A 20,806-nucleotide genomic window follows, 5' to 3' on the forward strand; every position below is an offset into this window, starting at 1 on the left:
GCAAAAAGGGCCTTATGTCATATGCGGCCAGCGTAGCACCAGACCAGCCTGCGCATCCGAGCTCCCAGTATCGCTAATGAGACCTTGCATGACTGTATAGGTACTTGACAAGGTAGCTCCTTACAATATTAGCGGATCCATAAGCCCTATCAGGCGGGACATAAAATACTGATTGTTTTGTTTGGTTGTTTGTGTGTTAAATATTGCTTTTTATTTACATTTGCCCGGAGGAATATCTTATGCGCTACAAATGGGCAATTTTGGTTTTAAATCTGCTTATTCAACAGTGTGTATCGTTTTGATTGATTCAAGCAGCTGAACTATCTTTTATGAGTACACAACTCTTTTCTCCTTATTATTTTCAATGAACATGACTTAGCAAAAAAAAAAGTCAAATACGTCAACCATGTAAATTGTGCTAAATAGAGTTGTATTTTATAACAAAGACATGTGTTGTTATTTACTGAGTCGTGCGTTTTCAACAATTCTTATGACAACATTTAAAGCTAGAGCATTTTTTCAATTGTTCCTTATAATAATTCATTAACTAATTGCTACCATTCTACTCTTAGTTCAGACGTCAACCGGATATTATACTTATTGTCATCAACACATACTCGTTTATCGACAAGTAACCGTTTGATTAATCTAACAAAACATGTGAATCGCAAACGTCAATGCCGAGCACAAATACATGTTTTGTTGGAATTAAAATTGGTGTTCCAGAACACACTCCTCACACGTAATTCTTGGAATCAAAATGCACACTTATCAAGTTGAATCAAACAAAAATTGAAATAAATCTATGCCATTTATCCTTTTGGTTCAATTTAAGATCAATGCCGAATGCACTCAAACTCTTTCCAAGAATTCTGCTGACGTGTCACCCTATTATTCGTAGAATTGTTAGATTGCCCTGTTTAAGTAATCGGGTAATCCTTTAAAATGCAAACACTTCCTTTCAACATGTTGCAACAAAACAGTATAACAAATTTATAAGTTCACGGCATTTACGGTTTCTAGTTTTGTTTTTTCGCATGGCTAAAAAGCGCAAAGACTGTCCCTTTTTGTGGATTTTCGAAAACGATATAATCATTTCTACTATATGATTTAAGACTAAAAACTTATGCTTAAAAATCACTTCAATCAGATAATAGCTGGACCTCAACTATCAGATAGCGCCATCCGCTACCCGCTTCGATGCACCTTTCATCTTCCACTCTATTCCAATTAACGCCCCTCTTTTGCGGGTAAATTCAGATATCATTTATTCATTTCAGTCCGCAATTCAATTTGAAGCCCTTCAACTAATATTTGCTATTCAATTTAACAAGTTTGAAATTCAGTTGAAGATCCTAATTAAGCCGCCTTGTTAGTTCTACCATTGGGCTATTTTGTTGCTGAACGCGACAGGAGTGCTTTGTCCCGCCTTCGAACTTCAACGCCCCGCAATGGTTATCGAATCACAAACCAAACGCGTTTGTCGTGAGTCCCAAATCCTTTTATAATGACAACGTATTTGACTGTAAAGACAAATTGTACAAATGAGTGTTATGAGATTTATGCATTGAAGTAATCGGATTTTCGCCATTCAGGGACTCGTAAAAATAGAGTATTTCTGATTGGAAGTTTTTGTTTTTGCTTCGTTGATTGAAGATGTCACGGAAATTAGTGACAAATGAGATTCAATTTAAATCCAGACCGTCACGAAGCCAGCCGTAGATGGGAGCGTATTAACTTGTATTAGTCTTAAGAAGTCCGTGGTTTCTTGGATAAGATTAATCAAAGAGACGTGGAACTTGGAACATAAAGTTTTGCTCGCAATCCAGGCTTATTAACAAGAAACATTTCTCCCATGTGTCATACGTTATTTGGCGATGAATTAAGTACCATATTAAAACCATTTTTAGTTTAAATAGTTTAAATAGTTTTTGTTTGATAATTGCGTTGTGTGAAAATACATTAAGTGAATATTTGGACAATTTAAATGAAAAAGTGCAGACAATAATTTTATTTACAAAATGCACCTCGTTTAATCGAGTGCGTTATGAGTACATGTTAAAAATCATAAAAAGGTGAAACACATAAGAAAAAACACAAATGGCAAATATACTTTCATCGAGTAATCCATATTACAGTATTGAGGCACTGATAGGATGTCAGAAGAAAGTCTTTGCAGGAGGAGAGAATGCGCAAACGTCTCGGTTACCAAAGGTTCAAACCCACAACTTGAGTGGGGATTGTCATGTAGATTTCATGCAAAGGAGGAGTTACCAAAACGATACACAGGGCGAACAAGGATTGTTTGATTTGAAGGAATGTGATGCACAGAAAAGCTTGGCAGGAATGGCTACCAAAGGACACCGAAGAAAGGCGTACAGCAATGGCAATAAACAACTTCCGGAATACGGTATGTATAAAAAATCTGCTAATTAATCAACATTAAAAAATACATCCAAACGAATGAATAAACGTGTAAAAAGTTAATTCTATTTGATTAACTTTGATATGCATCAACAGATTAATAACGTTGTGCTAAACAATAAAAAATGTACGCATTTGTGTTTATTTTCAATGCGGTAAACCTGAAACTTAAACATACTAATGTGATTTTAAGTTATTTTACATTAAAGACGGTTCATTTTTGATTTCTTTAATTTTAATTTTGTCAAAATTTTAAACACTTATTTGAAAAGATAACTTTCGATTTTAGATGACAATCTTAAAAAAATAGTGGCTGGTCATTTGTGTGTAGAATTACGATAACTGAATATATGATTAAAAAAATATATTAAAAATAAAGTGTATATAATCTTCTTAAATCGAAAGATGTCGATAACATTAAATAAGTAAATAAGTATAAATGAAATGTATTATTAGAATTTAGATAAAATGATTGTATTTGATTCTTGTATACATCCATTGAAAAGTTGTGCATACATTGTTTGTATGGATGTTCGCATGTTGCCATTTGTTTGAATAACACTACAAGAAGTATAGCAAATTAAATTATTGTATTTGTAACTTTGCACTTAAATAAATTAGCTCGTGCTTTTCTTTTGAAAATGTGCTTGTAATAAATACGAAGTTAAACAATAATCGCATGGATCTTGTAAATTCGCATATATATACAACTTATGATATTGATGTTATACAATGCAGCATTTGCGTCAAAGACATTTGTTAAAATGAAAGAGGCAATACGGTTTTGAAATCTATGCATGACTTTCAAATGCGATATGCACTTGCCGATCAGAATATTGTTGTTGTTTTTTGCATTTTGTTTGGTATAGACTGAGAATAAAGTTTATGTTTATTCGTTTATTAGTTCAATGAAAATAAAAATTTCCCGACACATGTCAACGGGGCTTTGTCCTCGGAACTCCAATCCAGGTGGTCATACTAATATAAAGGGGACAATGGAGTGGTGGTTGTATAAGAGTTCAATCTAACAAACTTTGGACTCATGTATAATGTGTTTGGCTTTTCTTATTCGTATTGTTTTATATAAACAAAAGTACCCGTGGTACGCCTATCCAAGTGGACATGTCGGTATAAAAAAGTACCCGTGGTACGCCTATCCAAGTGGACATGTCGGTATAAAAAAGTACCCGTGGTACGCCTATCCAAGTGGACATGTCGGTATAAAAAAGTACCCGTGGTACGCCTATCCAAGTGGACATGTCGGTATAAAAAAGTACCCGTGGTACGCCTATCCAAGTGGACATGTCGGTATAAAAAAGTACCCGTGGTACGCCTATCCAAGTGGACATGTCGGTATAAAAGTACCCGTGGTACGCCTATCCAAGTGGACATGTCGGTATAAAAAAGTACCCGTGGTACGCCTATCCAAGTGGACATGTCGGTATAAAAAAGTACCCGTGGTACGCCTATCCAAGTGGACATGTCGGTATAAAAAAGTACCCGTGGTACGCCTATCCAAGTGGACATGTCGGTATAAAAAAGTACCCGTGGTACGCCTATCCAAGTGGACATGTCGGTATAAAAAAGTACCCGTGGTACGCCTATCCAAGTGGACATGTCGGTATAAAGAAGTACCCGTGGTACGCCTATCCAAGTGGACATGTCGGTATAAAAAAGTACCCGTGGTACGCCTATCCAAGTGGACATGTCGGTATAAAAAAGTATCCGTGGTACGCCTATCCAAGTGGACATGTCGGTATAAAAGTACCCGTGGTACGCCTATCCAAGTGGACATGTCGGTATAAAAAAGTACCCGTGGTACGCCTATCCAAGTGGACATGTCGGTATAAAAAGTACCCGTGGTACGCCTATCCAAGTGGACATGTCGGTATAAAAAAGTACCTGTGGTACGCCTATCCAAGTGGACATGTCGGTATAAAAAAGTACCCGTGGTACGCCTATCCAAGTGGACATGTCGGTATAAAAGTACCCGTGGTACGCCTATCCAAGTGGACATGTCGGTATAAAAAAGTACCCGTGGTACGCCTATCCAAGTGGACATGTCGGTATAAAAAAGTACCCGTGGTACGCCTATCCAAGTGGACATGTCGGTATAAAAAAGTACCCGTGGTACGCCTATCCAAGTGGACATGTCGGTATAAAAAAGGGATTTGGCGTAGTTGTATAAGAATTCAATCGAATGAATGGGGGGCCTATCATGTATAATGTATAGCTATTTTTGTTGTATAAGAATTCAATCGAATGAACGAGGGGTCGATCATGTATAATGTATAGCTATTTTTGTTGTATAAGAATTCAATCGAATGAACGAGGGGTCGATCATGTATAATGTATAGCTATTTTTGTTGTATAAGAATTCAATCGAATGAACGAGGGGTCGATCATGTATAATGTATAGCTATTTTTGTTGTATAAGAATTCAATCGAATGAACGAGGGGTCGATCATGTATAATGTATAGCTATTTTTGTTCGTCCTGTATTATATGAAATATAATTAACTGTGTTTGCTAAGGTTCAACCATGTGCTAAAAACCTATACAGTATTTCGTAAAATGTTCTGTCCAAGACCGTATTAAAACAAATATGTAACACTGAAATTGAAACAAAACATGATCACTTTAACAAAGGTTTATTGAAACCTCTTTTAATGGGATTTTGTTTTTCCACAGTGAGAATCTAGCTTGCTTTTATAGCAAGCCTTATTACATGAAATGATCCATGACGCAGTTAAAAACATTTTTTCGACCCCATAAAATGCTTTACGTGTCAAAGGTTTTGCGTAACCATGCTACGCAAATAAAACAATTTTATTTGAACACACATACACATTTACGTGTTACCATTTTGCAAACAGTTTAGATAGTGTGTTAACCTTCTAAAACGATGTGCTTAAATAGATAACTATTTAATGCGCGTGACATTCCGACACAACTAAGTAAACAAGCATGAACATAATTAGTATAAAATATAGTATGAGGTCCAAGACCAGATGAGAATTATGTTACCAACATAATACATGAGTGATGTATCTACATATAAATTCGTTCTATACTAATATATTAGAAAATATGCAAACCGCACTTGCATTTTTCTTTTATTACAATTAGATCTAACACATAGACACATATTAATAGTATTGTTGCTATGAGTTTTCGCGCATTATTGAACGTATCTTAATATCTCAAAACCATATCCATGTATCTTGTTACGTTTTTTTTATTCCATCACATAATAACACACTTTACACTTTTGACAAAATTTCCGTACGATTAATATGCTGCTTGAAGCTCCTTTATAAACTAAGAAGTACGACATTGTGCCACAGAGGCATTTAAGGTTTATTTAATATGAAACTATTCGGATTGTACCGGGTAATTGTAGTTTAAGTTAGTAAAAAGTTAAATGTATGTTCAACGTATATGTTATAATATACAGATGAGTTGTTCGGATGTATGAAATTAAATTATACTCAGTACAGAAATAATTATTTTAATAAACCGTTCATACTGATCGTAATTTAATTTATAAAAGATTACTAGTAATTTGTAAATAATTATCATACAATAGATATACCAATGTATCTTTCACGAAGGTATGATGGTGTACTTTGAGTTGATATGCAAAACACGACTGTTCAGGTCCGATCCTTTAATCATATATCATATATAAGAAACTGTTAAAACACGGATTTATAATGTAAGGATGTTGTAATAAAAATTTAAAGACATGCGTTAACAAAAGTTAATGCAAAGACGAACACCGATCCTAATTGTAATAAAAATAGCAGAAATCATTCTCATATTTAAATTAATTTGAACTTGTCAACATTCTCATTAAACATATACCGGAATTAATAAAACAATCAAACTAAATAATTTAAAATATCATGAAGTGAATATCGGAAGAAAAAAAACGGCATAAGCGAAAACGGTCAAAACCATATACATAATATATAATGAGGCATAGGTCAATTTAGTCAACACAACTCGTGCAAATAAAGCATATGTTATGCTTTTATGAGTTATATAAAAGCCTAAGATATAACAACGTGCGTGTGTTGTTATATAATCAATATCAACGGTTTATTGAGAAAATATTGTTTATGTTGTATTGTGTGGAGTCTGCTGTATTGTATAGCAATTGGTCATTAAACTAAATAAACAAATAGCGGAAGACGGCAACATTTTTTCTAATGATAAATTTTACGGAGTTTCATTATGACTAAATACGGGTTTATCTAAGTCAACTTTACTACAGTATACTTACTGTACTTTTGACGTTGACAAATTTTATAAACAAAATATGTGCGCAAAATCAGACGTTGAGTGAATATTAACAGATTTATGATTTTGAAGAAGATTTTTTGAGATTGTTAAACGTATGTTTAATTGAATTAACAACCACTTTAAACATTTACAGTTTGCCGAAAATATTGTATTCTATCGTTTTCTGAAAATTCATACACTATATTTTTTTATAAAGATTAATATAAGAAACGAATGTGTGTTGTGTATTATTGTTTTTCATTTACAGCACATATACCCAAAATTATAACACATTTTAATGTAAACATTGAAATATAAATTGATAACTTATCTATGCAATTACGTATCTAATTAAAACGCATTTTACAGTACAAACATCACTTAAAAACCATCACTGAGCTTGTTTTGTATATGCAGATGTTGTCAATTGACATAAACATCCATTAATTTTTTTATTCATTCACAAACACAATTTTTAATGTTTCCGCTAAAATGTCAGCCCTAAGCATCTCAATGTCAAATAGTTGCCTATTTTGCCAATAAACAACGTTTAATCGAAAAATACTTCTTAAGTGTACGGTTGTACGGGATCCTATTTTTTCTATTTTTTTCAGAAAATGTGTCCAAGGAACAGCTGTTGAAAAAGCGGGAAGAATCTATCCACGAACTCAATGAGTCTGATGCGCGGAAGAAAACACGGCGCAATCGGACTACTTTCACCACATACCAGTTACACGAGCTCGAAAGGGCGTTCGAAAAATCGCATTATCCGGATGTGTACAGTAGGGAAGAGCTTGCGCTTAAAATACACTTACCGGAAGTAAGAGTTCAGGTATGTTTATGGACACTTAAAACTGCAGAAATAATGCATTAACTAATTACCAAAAATTATGTTGGTATTTATGTAATAAATATAAATAAAATAACAAAAGCAATAACAATAATAATTATTATTATAATAATAATTATAATTATAAAAATATTTATTATTATTTATATTATTAATATTAATATCATTATCAGTAGTAGTAGTAGTAGTAGTAGTAGTAGTAGTAGTATTAGTAGTAGTAGTAGTAGTAGTAGTTGTAGTAGTAGTAGTAGTAGTAGTAGTAGTAGAAGAAGTAGTAGTAGCAGCAGTTGTAGTAGCAGCAGTAGTAGAAGCAGCAGTAGTAGTAGGAGCAGTAGTAGAAGTAGTAGTAGTATCTTACGTGTTTCTATGGATACTTTATATTAAAACAAATTGAAAATCGTGTATATTTTAGTCCAACCCTTGTCCAATGCCACATTTGCATCATTCGATTTTTCCTTCAATCAGACCAATACTAGCAAACTCAAAATTCAATTACCATCCCTTTTAGTTAATTACCAGATAATAACCAATCATTAACTTTTCTGGGACAAATCATGCGAACACGTTGCTTTGGTGAAAACGAACTCTGACTGACTCTATTCAAGACCCATTACCTCGTTAAGCCTTGAATGCGATTCCCGATGATTCGCTACTCTGGAGGCAAAAGGGTCAAAGTGACTACGAATTAGTTCCGCGCAGTAATACTATGACAGGCTTTCAACCATCGTGGTTGCAGCTTACTGAACTTTTAAGGGGCTTTGAGAGCCTTGTTTGTTAATTTGTGCAAATTGAAATAGAGATTATGACTTTGGAGTAGTTTATTGTCCTAAATATTTGCACTCATATTTTGTCCGAGAATGGTGCGAAAAGAAAAAAAATCATCATATTATAATAGCATATTATTATAATTATTACTTATGTAATAATACTGTTTTCTTATTTTATTAAAAATAATTTTAAATTAATAAAATTCCAAGAATTGTATATGCAAACAATATATATTGGAGTTTTCAAATAATTGACGTTTTCCTCTTACCAGGGCGGCCTTTGTGGCCCATGGACATTCACATTTACAGGTTGGGCGAGATGGGGTGGTCTCATACTTTTTTAATAGCCCAGCTGATTTGAGTGTACTGTCAATTAGGTTTATAGATTATACAAAACAACTTGTTGGGATATAATTTTATTTATGATCATCATGTAGCAACAGCTTTGTCTACATCACATTACTAAATCCAGTGCGAAGGCTGGTCTGAACCTACGCTGGCTGCAACTGACATTAGACCCATGTTCGCGTGACGCGTCTTATAGAGCCTACATGTTTAAAGTGTTTAAGTGATTTAATTATGGTCTGAAAATTAATACAAAAAACACCATTTTACAGTTCTTACGTATGCCTCCCTACACTCTGGAACCATGACTTCTAAGACCATTATTTATTTATCTATTTTTTCTAAATACAAAGTGTTGCAATAAACTACCACAATTGGAAAATAAGGCTGTATACAAATTATCGGGGTTAAACAAAACATGTATGTTAATCGAAAACGAACACCGTTGTTGTTGTTGTATTATGTAATTATATTTATCTCGCAGGTGTGGTTTCAAAACAGACGGGCAAAGTGGAGGCGCCAAGAGAAGCTCGAGAGCGCCGGTTTTAAACTGACCGAGAATTTCCCATTGTCGTCACTAAACTCCATTTCCTGTAGAAGCGGTCCGGGGTCCCTCCCGCTCGATCCGTGGGTGTCACATCTGTCATCAAATTCTTTTGGTCAATCGACGCAAGTATCCATGACGGCATCACCTTCACCTCCTATCTCTTCGCAGTTTGCGCAGCTTTTCTCGACAGCACCGCCGTTTTCCGGCGCGCACACACCATCCCATGTGTCTAATGCGCTACAGAACTTATTCGGTGGTTTCACGCGCATTGAGGACGGGGATCCCCGGAACTCGAGTATCGCTTCATTGCGCATGCGTGCGCGAGAGCACATCGGGCACTTGGAAAGGAAGTATCTTGTGTAAGCCTCGGTTTGTGGTGTAGACGCTTGTGTGTTAATTATTGAAAATGATACTTTGTTAGAAACTCAGTGTTTATGGTAGCAAAACTACTTAGATCAACGGTCGAATACATCCCAAACAAGACCCAATAATGTGAATTGTTGCTGTATTTGTAATGTGTGTTAAGCAAATAAATGTGTGGACCACAATAAAAAATATTGAACTGTTCTTTATAATTTATAAATTAATCTTATATTTTATGTTTATTGTATATTTAAAAAATCATATCATTCATTTTTCAGAAAAATAGTGTTTTCCTTTTTATAGTTAAAGGTTCAACGCGGTCTAGTCTAGCACATAGTAAATGTATTTTCTTGTTATTTTATTAAACACACTAACATTCCATCATCCTATAGTTCTATGTTTTTGTTTTTCAAAATAAAGAAACTGGCAATATGAGAAGTACAAAACCTTTAACCAAACATCAGATGTACTTACATAAATAAATTCCTGAACTTAGTGTTAAAAATAAATTTTAAATAAAGTTTCAATTATTGCATACGGACTGCGGATGCAGTAGAGGGGCGAGTTTCCAGAAGAAAGTTACATTTCAAAAACGAGTATAGTTTTGTGTTTGTGTGGTAACGACGAGAAATCGGTTACCGTAACGGTGGAATCACCGTTTAAATAGTTTGATAAGAACAAAACTGAGCACAACGTCATGGTAAGGAACTTGAAGGCACGTACCGTATTTCATGGGGTATTAATGTTAATGTAAGTCAAAACATTAGTAAGACAGTTAGACGAAAAAAAATTGAATGTAGACATCGGATCATAGTCTAATTTAGCATTGTCTCCGGAAGGGCACATTTGGCGACCATCTTGAGTTCGGCTCACAAACGAATCTTATAAAAAAATAAATTATTTTGGATATAAGGAGAAAGATGAGATAGAAGAGTAGAAAATAAATAAATATAGTTCTTTGATTCTAGTAACCAAAAACTAACGTTTACTTTTGAAATATGGTTAATCAGGACACATTTGCCTCTCTTTTGTTGGCTTAATTGTACACTACATGCACACTTTTATATTAACAGTCACATACTTGCTGTATTAAATGTTCTTAAGACTTAAAGTCTCGTGCGGAAGTCGATTTCGTAGTATAGGGTTGAGGAGGGGGTAGAACTTGAGTCCACTGGGTTCTGGCAACGGTGTGTTGCAACTAGACCACAGACCACATGCAAACCTTTAAAAACACAATGATTTTGACTGCCAGTTGAACGATGATTTTTATGGGATAGAAAAGTGTAAAATAAGAATTAAATATATATTTGATTCTAGTAACATAAATATAACATTTACTTTTGAATTATGAATAAACATGACACATTTACAGCATACAGAATATTCGATTAATTTTAAAATGCTTGCGCACTTTTATATATTACCGTCACAGACACTATATATTTTTATAACTTCAAGACATCTCTTCATTTCCCATATGTGTCGTTTTCTGAGAAAACCGGGCATAATGCATGTGCGTAAAGTGTCGTCCCAGATTAGCCTGTGCTAACATTCACACAGCACGTTGCTTTAATAGACACATCACTGATACCGGACGCTAAGTGCCTCGAGAAAGACTTCGACAAATAGATTTAAAGTGGGAGGGCTGGTAAATCAGCACTGTTTAAAAAAAACAGACACTCAGGCGCCCAAAAACGACAAATTGATATTCATTTACTGTCGGCGTAAGGGGAGACATAATAGACAACAATGAGGCAGCGTTCTCAAGTATGCCTAAATTACCGGGGCGTCTTGACACACATTTTCAAACGCTTCTCGTAATTATGATGCGACCACTCGTATAAAAGGTACAAGTAAAGAAGTAGAAAAAGATGGCTTAAAAAAGATAATTTAATCAAACAGGCCCTGTCGCCGTGTTTAATCAATGGGCCACTTTTCTTCTCTGTGAATAAAGTGATGTGACTGGCTTTTTATTGTTGGAATAGGAACGGCGCGGAGCTTGTTGCAAGTCAATTGTATCATTAGAACATGAAACATAAGACACTGGCCGACAACTTAAAATAAGAATGACACATTTATATTCTATACTGTTAAACCCATTTAATGTATTTATTTTAGCTCGTTTGTTACAAAACAAATAGACTTCAAAAGTAAATATGAAAGATACCCAAACTATAAGGTGTACATTTACGAACACACGTTTCGCGTGTTTGTGTTAAATTTATTTTTAAATAATCAGGTATTGGTTCAGACCTTCCCGATTACCTGAATAGGCATATTGTATTTTTAGAAGAAAAAATATTCAAACAATTAACTAAATGCGTTAGTGTATATAAGTTGCTATCATAATAATAAAGGATTATAATCAGAGTATAATTCTCGTATGTTGAACGTTTGATTTATAATAATAAAACTCATCCTGCAAAGACGTCGTTTACTGCGAAAAACCTGTACCTGTAAATGCTAACGCCTCAGTGTTCTGTAGGTGGTGAAAGAAGTAGATTTTTATCGAATGCACCGAACATTTCCCGGATGACCTTCCGTTGTGCTTTATGTTAAGGGTGATATTGCGAGACACGGGGGTGTGCAGTACCTTGTACACTGCATCTAGACTTTATGTATCATGCAAAAGATGAGTAGTGAGTAGGGGCTGAGCGGGGGATCGAACTTGCGACCTCTTGCACCAGTGTGATACCACTAGATCACGGATCCGCTCGTTCTGTTAGCGTAGTTGAGATGGATTTTATTGAGGTAATGCAGAAAGATAATTGTTTGCCCGATAGTATTTCGCATTTGTTAAGTTTTAGGGAATGTCAGCTTAAAACAATAACTCAATTTTAACATATTTAAACTGTTGCATTCCGCAACTGTTGAATACACAGACGGATTGCAATGCACATTGTTAGTAAGATAAGTTTTTAAAACTCGAATTTGTCAAAGTAGGTCAAAAAAGTGATGTACACACCTTCATAGCATAAGAAAACCTGTCTGCAAGTTGGAAACTGTACTTTGGAAAGTATAGGAGAACGCAAACTGTACTTTGGAAAGTATAGGAGAACGCGTGTGGTCTTGTTGTTTTGACAGACAGAGAGATAGACATAAACAGAGGGGGTAATCACGTGATTATCAAGATGGCGACATCCATACCGAGGCCAACCTCCACGCAGAGTTGTCGTTCCTTGCTCTCACATACAACTCTGCGAAAGGCTCAGCATGCCATATTGTCCAGAAACTGGGTAAAACCGAACAAACGCATTAAAAGTATCTTTGATTTGGATTTTTTAGGATCAGAGGCGTAAAATAATGAAATAGGAATTTTAAATTTACGATACATCGAGCAAAAACTTGCGAGATTAATGCAACTCTTTGGAACTATTTTATTGCCCATTTACGCAGATGGAATCATTCCACGCACTTCATAAATATAAACAATTGAACATAATTTTAATTGAGTGACGTTAGGCATTGCTTCGACGTATGTATGTATGTAGGTTTGTTAACATCAAGAAAACCATATCAATTTTGTAATAATGAATTAAGAATGATATAAGATATGGTATGAGATGGTTTTCTTCAATGCAGTGAATGTAATGTAACCGTCGTGCAAGAGATTGTTTAGTATACTGTTACCTCCACGATGAACGCTTGGAATGATGATAACATGAATGAGGCGCTTTCATAAATAAAGTCCGTTTTGAGCCCATCACAGAGGTGAATGTAATGTAACCGTCGTGCAAGTTATTGTGCCGAGGCAGGTATTTTTCGCCGTTTTAGACAATGTGATAGTTCGATGGCGATAATGCGATAACGCGATAGTAAGATGATGACAATGCGACAATGCGATCACGAAAGTGCGACAATACGATGGCGACAGTGCGAAAGTACGATGGCGACAATTCGATAGTACGATAATACGATGACAACAGTGCGACAATACGATGACGACAGTGCAACAATACGATGGCGACAGTGCGATAGTACTATGGCGACACTGCGAGAAAGCAATAGTACGATGGCGACAATACGACAATACGATGACGACTGTGCGACAATACGATGGCGAGAATGCGATAGTACGATGACGACAGTACTATATTACTAACGCATTGTCGCCATCGTACTATCGCACTGTCGCCATCGTATTGTCGCACGGTCGCATTGTCGTCATCGGACTATCGCATTCTCGCCATCGTACTATCGCATTGTCGCAATCGTACTATCGCGTTCTCGCATTCTCGCCCTCTGGATTTTAATGAGTAACCACGACGGTATTCCGTAGTTTCTCGCTCAAAAACAAGGGACCACAATCTTACGAAACATTATAAGATACATTGAAGAAACGATACGATATATAATTGCTTAGCACAAACCTCTATTTTGAATTCATTTCAGTTATTCTGTTTATTTACTTTATGACTTTTGTTCAAGCAACAGATCTATTGTTTATTTGATGTACGCTTAAATTTCGTTCGTAACTTAAATATGTGGTATGATCTTAAATAAGACTGGGCCCAGATGTTTCTAGGTCCAACTGACCATCAAAATTTATGGTGAAAGAACAAATTCATGAATTCTCAAATAACTTACAAAAGTGCTCTGCAGCAAGTTCTAACAAGTTTAATCGAGTTTCCTCTATTACCCGGTTAAAACCGGTTGTGAGTTATGAAGGAAAACGTCTTAATTGGTGTTTCTACAAAATAATTGCTTTTCAATAAACCGCATTACCATACCGGGGTAATAATAATTTATAAATTTACTTTTATTTTTAATATAGACCATTAGTATCAAATATGCTATTAAGATGTGTGAGTTTCCGTCTTAAAATTCATAAACACCTTTTACAAAGGTATTGACTCTTTGAAAAGGAACACAGGTTACAATCTTTATATAGAGGATATTTGTTGGATTCGGTGGATTATCGATTTTAATTCACGAGTGATCATATAAAATAATATTTTCACGAGTGGCGCAGCCACGAGTGAAAAAATGTATTTTCTATGATCACGAGTGAATTTAAATCGATATTCCATCGAATCCAACAAATTTTCTTTTTATTTTATGCTTTTTTTTCACCGTTTATATACATTGTTAAAGAGTTTAACTAAAGAATTTCGCTGGGATAATGACGTCATTTCGTCAAAAAATGACGTTATTTCACAGTAAATCGATATTTTTCACTGATAATTTTCACTGTTTGAAACATTGAAATATTATCAGTTTTAATTCACTGATATTTCTCTATAAACCACCGGAAAGCATAAAATAAAAAATGTAATTGTATCGTAGTGTGATTCAGAACTACTTACATGCAACATGCTTTGACATTGTATTATGCTGCACACATATAGAGAAAATATAAAAAGTGGCATACAATTCTGGAAACATTAAGAAACAATTAGCATGTGTATCGTAGTATCGGCCCTCTTAATGAAAACTTATAAATGTTTTAAGTGAAAAGATGAGAAAATATACATGTTTAATACGACAATCTATAGTTTAAAGTGCTTTCTTAGACATAACAACAAAACTGCATTACAATCGATAATACTTTGCCAAAATACTGGCGAAAATAAGCTCCATGTAGTTATCAGCATTATGTACACCGTATCTCATAATATCGGCCCTTCTGATTAGTTGCTAAGGTTTGTTACTATGCGGATGTTATTTTTCTATAAATAGTTTCTTAATGGAAAAACGAAACTCTTGTCCGTGTTTCTCTTAAATTATTTATATATTTTTTGATTCACAAATAAGTGGCTTATACAACATTTGATAAATCTACTAATAATCTAAAAACAAACTAACGCAATTACTTGTAATCATAATATCAGCCTGGAATAAGCATGACCTATTTTAAAATCAAAACCGGAAATCATGAGAAAGATCGTCGTAATAGTCATTAATAAACAGCAAATAAATTAAAACTTCTAAAAATCGAAAAACATTTACTGTCCAGCACTTCTTTAGGGGGTTTCGTCAAAGGCACGATACAATGAGGAGGGCCGATACTGTGAGAATAAGGGATAGAGTATTAAAAATGTAATTATATGGTAACATTGTCAATTATACTATAACTGTACAATACATGTATTATTCAATCACAGATCTGGAATAAAACATGTTAAATATTAAACTATTTTACATAACATGTCAGAACGAAAGAAAACATTTTTTTTAAATACCACGCCCTTATGTTGTACCTATCGATATAGGGAAACTAATCTTTACAAATCTACTGGAGAAAAACTAAAAACTATATGTGATCAACATGCTTTCGTCTAAAACATAACTATTGATTTGGCTCTACAACGTCAACTTCCGGTTCACCGTCCGTGGTTGGCTTTTTCTTCTTTCGCGGCTTTTTCTTTTTCTTTCGCGCTTCCTCGTCGCCTCCGTCTTCCGAATCGGTCGTGGCGTCATCAGTGACGTTACTAACGGGTGGTTTTATCAAAGGAGCAGCGCCTTCTCCCAGCATACCTGGCGGAACGTATTCTGAATACAAAAAAAACATACATCTATGTTATAAGAGAAGAATGTTTGCTCAATATGCCAAGTCAATCTTTTGCACAAATCATTTTGATACATTGGGTTGCGATGGCGTATGTGGGGTCCCACTTGCTAATGGGGAGAGGCCCGGCTTTGATCCGGACCCTGGTAGTGTACTCTTAAGATGTTTAATACCGGGTCAAGCAAGGAAACGGATTCCCGCGTGTCGTTATGTTATTGTGACTTATTTCCGACATATTTTTTCTAGCATGTTGGCAGTGGTGGAAGTCGGAAAAACGAGAACATGTCAATACTAACAAATGGCGACAAAATAATAATTGTCGTACAAGCACACATGTTCTGGTGGGTATATTTGTAATTCTAACGTGTTTAAAGGATTTTAAGGTCTTCAACACGACACCACATCAGCACAGAATCACCTCGTCATGAAGGCGGATAAATTAACGATTTACCCTCCAAAACAGAAAAAAGCGATAAATATCATTATTGTTTTATTTGCGCACTTTGATATGCATATTCATCGCTTATTTCGTGTTAGCGTGTTTGCAAAAATGTTCAAACCAGCAAACCTTAAAGACATATGAGACAATAAAAAATATATAATAGGTAAAACATGAACCCCATAGATCTAAACAAGCAATATTTGCCGTACCGTTACATCTGTACACGAGGTCGGACCAGATGATCATTTCCTGGGAGAAACAGAAGACGCCGAGGCGGCCGCCCTTGAGGCCATCATCGTAGATGTTACCCGAGTCAGCAACCATCTGGGTCTCCTCGAACAGAAACACTCTGAAAGTAATGGAAGGAATTGAGTAGATTTGTGTCGTTTTTTTACTGCATTCAGCCTACTATTAAAGGCCAAAAGACTAAAACTGTGCTCTTGTTAGAAATATATGCTGGCACTACCAGCACGTCGACCGGTTAAAAAATAATAATTAAAATTAAAGTTAAAATGTTAACGCGAGTACCCGGTGTCAGTTAACCAATGGACAAAACTATATATATGAAAACTATTTCACTTGTAAGAGCGAATGAAAAATTTACTTCACCGTTCGTCCTGGTATAAACATAGTGTACTTGCTCAAGATCCACCACATTCTATCACGTGAATGCAAACATATGAATTCATAATTACCAAGACGTTATTATTTGACCGATAGCACAAAAATGTCCGTTATAAACAATTTCTGCTATATTATTTTTCAAAGTTCTTACTGACTGTCGTTTTAAAGGATAAATGGCCCTCAGTTTACCGTATGAGTCCAATGGCTGGTCGATGAATGAGCTCCCAGCGGTAGGCTGTCCGTTCCTTCCAACCCACGTTCCGAGGGTCCGTCCATAGTAGCTTCACCTATTTAAGACGATACTTTCATAATAATTAACAATTAAGAAGTATTACTTCCTAAGTTTATAGAGTGACTTTAGTAAGTTTTTTGCTCCTGCACAATATTATAAATAACTTTTTGAATTCATAAAGTAAGTTTAACATAAAAAACAACAAAATCAGCGTGCAGTCACCATGGTTGCTCTGAACAAAGAGACAAGACTCAAACCTGGTCAGGAGTATCGCCAGTGTGCCAAAGGGCGTTGCGCATAAGTTCCCCGGGTCCGGTGTTTGATTTGATCCTTTTCAGTTGGATGCCCGGCTCCGCTACCGCACGGAAAGGGGTGGAATGCCAGTACGTCTGGCGGGCTTTCTTCCACATCACGCAGTAGAAACTAGCGCTGTCTTGGTAACTAGTTTGGAAATGAAATGTGTCAGACCATACATTTTCCTGACGTATTTACGGGTCCGATAAGTTGACCCATTCCCAAACCGAAATTGTTTTCAAAACATCCCTACAAAATCATTTGTCTTAATTTCCGCACAAAAGAAATTGGTAAAAATAAGTGTCTGATGATTATTGATTATATATTTTATGTCAACATCTTACAAAGTATATAACTATACTATATATTTCTTTTGTCTTCTTATTTGAATTACTATAAAGTGTTATTTGAAGTTAGTTTATCCCAAATCAGTAAACTTAACGCGCGAAAAAAAATTCAAAACCCGAAATTGCATATTTTCCCCAAAAGGCCAGGAAAAGGCCTGCAGAGTGGGGAAGTGACACGTATGAGTACGCAGAGAGCATAACAAGTTACCGCTCGACAGATTCGTAATAAATCAGTTGAGGCTTAGAATTAAATTAAGAAAATGAATTCCTACAAAATCAGATATATTTCAAAACTAAAGGACAGTGACAGTTTTAAATCAAACCTCCATGCCTCCAATCTCAAATGCACACCGCTTAGATCAATACAAACGCGAAACAAAAACATATTGATTTTTCAAAACTTTTTTACACATTATTAAACATGTTTTGTCTACACAAAGGCAAAATAAGTGAAAGTTAAAAAATCATATGTTCCTCAAGCGGCATTCGATACTTGACTAAAGTATGTAATGGGTGTTGTTTGTTTTTTTCGCGTTTGTATTGATCTATGCGGTGTGATTTGTGTCCGTTTGCTTGTTTTCTGTTGTTTTTTGTTGTTGTGTTTGTGGTGATGGGATTCTTATGTACCACCATAGAGACATGAATCATATTTGTGTAAAACTCCTCAACGGGAGATTCTATATGTCTATCAAATAGCCCATGACCAATATAACTGACATTTCAAATTCGACCAAAATCTTTTAGTAGTACCCCAAGCATTGTTATCTTTCGGGACATATATTCTTCTCCATTCTCTATCGCTTTGAGTCTTGAGTCCCGTATGCCTGCGTATCCATTGCATGGAGAAATATTTGATAGATGCCTAATTAAATACAAGCTAATCGTCTGCGTTGACCGCGCTGCATTGACTTAAGCCAGCATCAACAACATCTTTTATTTCTAGTAATTTAAGACACAAACAAAGATAGCAATTCCTACCTGAACACGAAGCCGGCATAATCGTCGTCGGTGTCGGCATTGACGAAGAAAGTTCCACTGAAGTCTACCCCAGTGAAGCCAGTGTAGCCTGAAGGGTAGCATATTATTCAGTCGCGTTATTGCATGATGCAGACCTATTTAAAGTCATGAGATGTATTCACCATAACAAAACATCATTAAAAACACGAAATTACTTTTTAGAATTAAAAATGGAAAGCATCGACCAAATAGCAAGATTCTGGAAAAATGCTATTTATCACATGTTTATTTCACGTGCATTTTTATTCTTATGGTGTTTTCTGAAAGAATGACATAAATATAAAAAAATATTATCGATTTCAATGTGATATATGAGCAACACTATTTTAATAATATAGCAAAAGATAGAAATCTCAACCTGAATACAAAACAGCTATATGTCCATAGAGTTATTGTTTACAAAAAAAAACAACATCTGTGGCCTTGCAAATTTTGATATACGTGAACCGCAAAGGATTTGAATTTCAGAAATAATATTTATAATTGAGCATATGTCGTAAGGAATATGTAAGTCGTTTGGTCAACCTGAAACTCGTATTTTTTATTTAAAAGTAATATACGTTGAACGCACTTATTTTCAGGCATAGAATACAAAATATCAAGCCATGGGTTTCAGTTTCTACTTCGGTACTCTTCGCTACGGTGACCTTTCTAATATATGGTCCGCACAGGCTAATCAGGAACGACACTTTCCGCTTTTATGATATTTTTCGTTTAACAAAAGTCTCTTTTTAGCAAAAACCCAGTTAAGGTGGAAAGGGTTGTCCTTATTAGCATGTGCCGACTGCACGGGCTAATCTGCACGGCCGTTAATCACGCGCGCCACCTCTTTTTTGCGATGCATTAATAAATGAGCCAATGCAACTTCCGAGGTGGCGCTCAGGCCCGGATGTTTTGAAATTTAACGGATAATTTTACAGGGTGATTAGGCTTATTATGTTTTTCAACACAATACGCAATATTTTTAAAAAAATCGGCCAATGTAGTGCGATTCAGAGATTATAAACTCATCTAAAAATGTACAGAAACATACAATCACAACCCATTTGGAAACGTGAGGACTGTTATAAGTTGTGGCATGGTAGAATTCGTAAAAGCAAATCGATGTATTTTGCCTGTGTGACGAGCAAATTCCTGCCATTTAAATCGCTAATTAAATAAAACAATTGCTTTAAAACTTCATTTTTTTGGAGTTGATAGTGGGAAAAACAACATATATGAGCCTAATTAAGATTCGTTAAGATTTTAGTAAATTAAGTATTTGGATTTAGGGCCACAAATCATAGTTTCAAGAATAAGTGTTATCATATACTTATTTCGTGAATTATAATACTGAATACTGAAGATTAACGGCCGTGATCTTGGACGAAACTTTATGCATTAAATCCCCTTTTCACAGAGCACGGCCTATATATAGACTAAGCGTAGCCACTCCTCCTATTTGAGTAAGTTTAAAAGCGATCGGTGCAATTATCAATAGTATTTTGACCCTTAAATATAACCATTTATGGTTTTGTATGTAGAAGGGTATATAATATTACCCTAAACGATTTTAACGATGATTGTGTATTTGAAACTGAGACGAGAGCCGGAATGTTTAGAACGCAAATATAAAACAAATATGTATTGCCTTCATATTACACAGTGATCTCCCCTATATCACTTTATACATGGAAAAGGGAGGGAACGGAACATGTTAGGAAGACACAATCAGAACAGTAAGGTCTCTTGAACATTTAATATAAGCGATGCCTGTGAG

General features: G+C 35.2%; 2 protein-coding genes across 2 annotated transcripts in view; one reads left to right on the plus strand and one right to left on the minus strand.

Moving 5' to 3' along the window:
* The first annotated feature begins 1,706 nt into the window (after window positions 1-1,706).
* Window positions 1,707-9,769, plus strand: LOC127877497 (retinal homeobox protein Rx1-like). Its single transcript, XM_052423437.1, has 3 exons — window positions 1,707-2,410; window positions 7,326-7,543; window positions 9,158-9,769. The coding sequence occupies exons 1-3, from the start codon at window positions 2,101-2,103 to the stop codon at window positions 9,581-9,583; spliced, it is 954 nt and encodes a 317-aa protein (XP_052279397.1). The 5' UTR covers window positions 1,707-2,100; the 3' UTR covers window positions 9,584-9,769.
* Window positions 9,770-14,896: 5,127 nt separating this feature from the next.
* LOC127877488 (cartilage oligomeric matrix protein-like) overlaps window positions 14,897-20,806 on the minus strand; it is a 43,576-nt gene continuing 37,666 nt past the window's right edge. The window contains exons 20-24 of the mRNA XM_052423420.1: window positions 19,009-19,096; window positions 17,647-17,830; window positions 17,347-17,444; window positions 16,743-16,882; window positions 14,897-16,075 (exon numbers count right to left, since the gene is read on the minus strand). Of these exons, the coding sequence (XP_052279380.1) occupies window positions 15,873-16,075; window positions 16,743-16,882; window positions 17,347-17,444; window positions 17,647-17,830; window positions 19,009-19,096 (713 nt within the window). The 3' untranslated portion in view covers window positions 14,897-15,872. The remainder of the gene's footprint in view (window positions 16,076-16,742; window positions 16,883-17,346; window positions 17,445-17,646; window positions 17,831-19,008; window positions 19,097-20,806) is intronic.

Source organism: Dreissena polymorpha, chromosome 4, assembly GCF_020536995.1.
Source record: "Dreissena polymorpha isolate Duluth1 chromosome 4, UMN_Dpol_1.0, whole genome shotgun sequence".
NCBI classification, from domain to species: Eukaryota; Metazoa; Mollusca; class Bivalvia; order Myida; family Dreissenidae; genus Dreissena; species Dreissena polymorpha.

Coding starts and splice junctions, on each gene's coding strand:
- LOC127877497 (XM_052423437.1), top strand. CDS start 2,101: ATGGCAAATATACTTTCATCGAGTAATCCATATTACAGTATTGAGGCA. Junction 2,411..7,325: donor TAAACAACTTCCGGAATACG/GTATGTATAAAA, acceptor TATTTTTTTCAG/AAAATGTGTCCAAGGAACAG. Junction 7,544..9,157: donor TACCGGAAGTAAGAGTTCAG/GTATGTTTATGG, acceptor TTTATCTCGCAG/GTGTGGTTTCAAAACAGACG.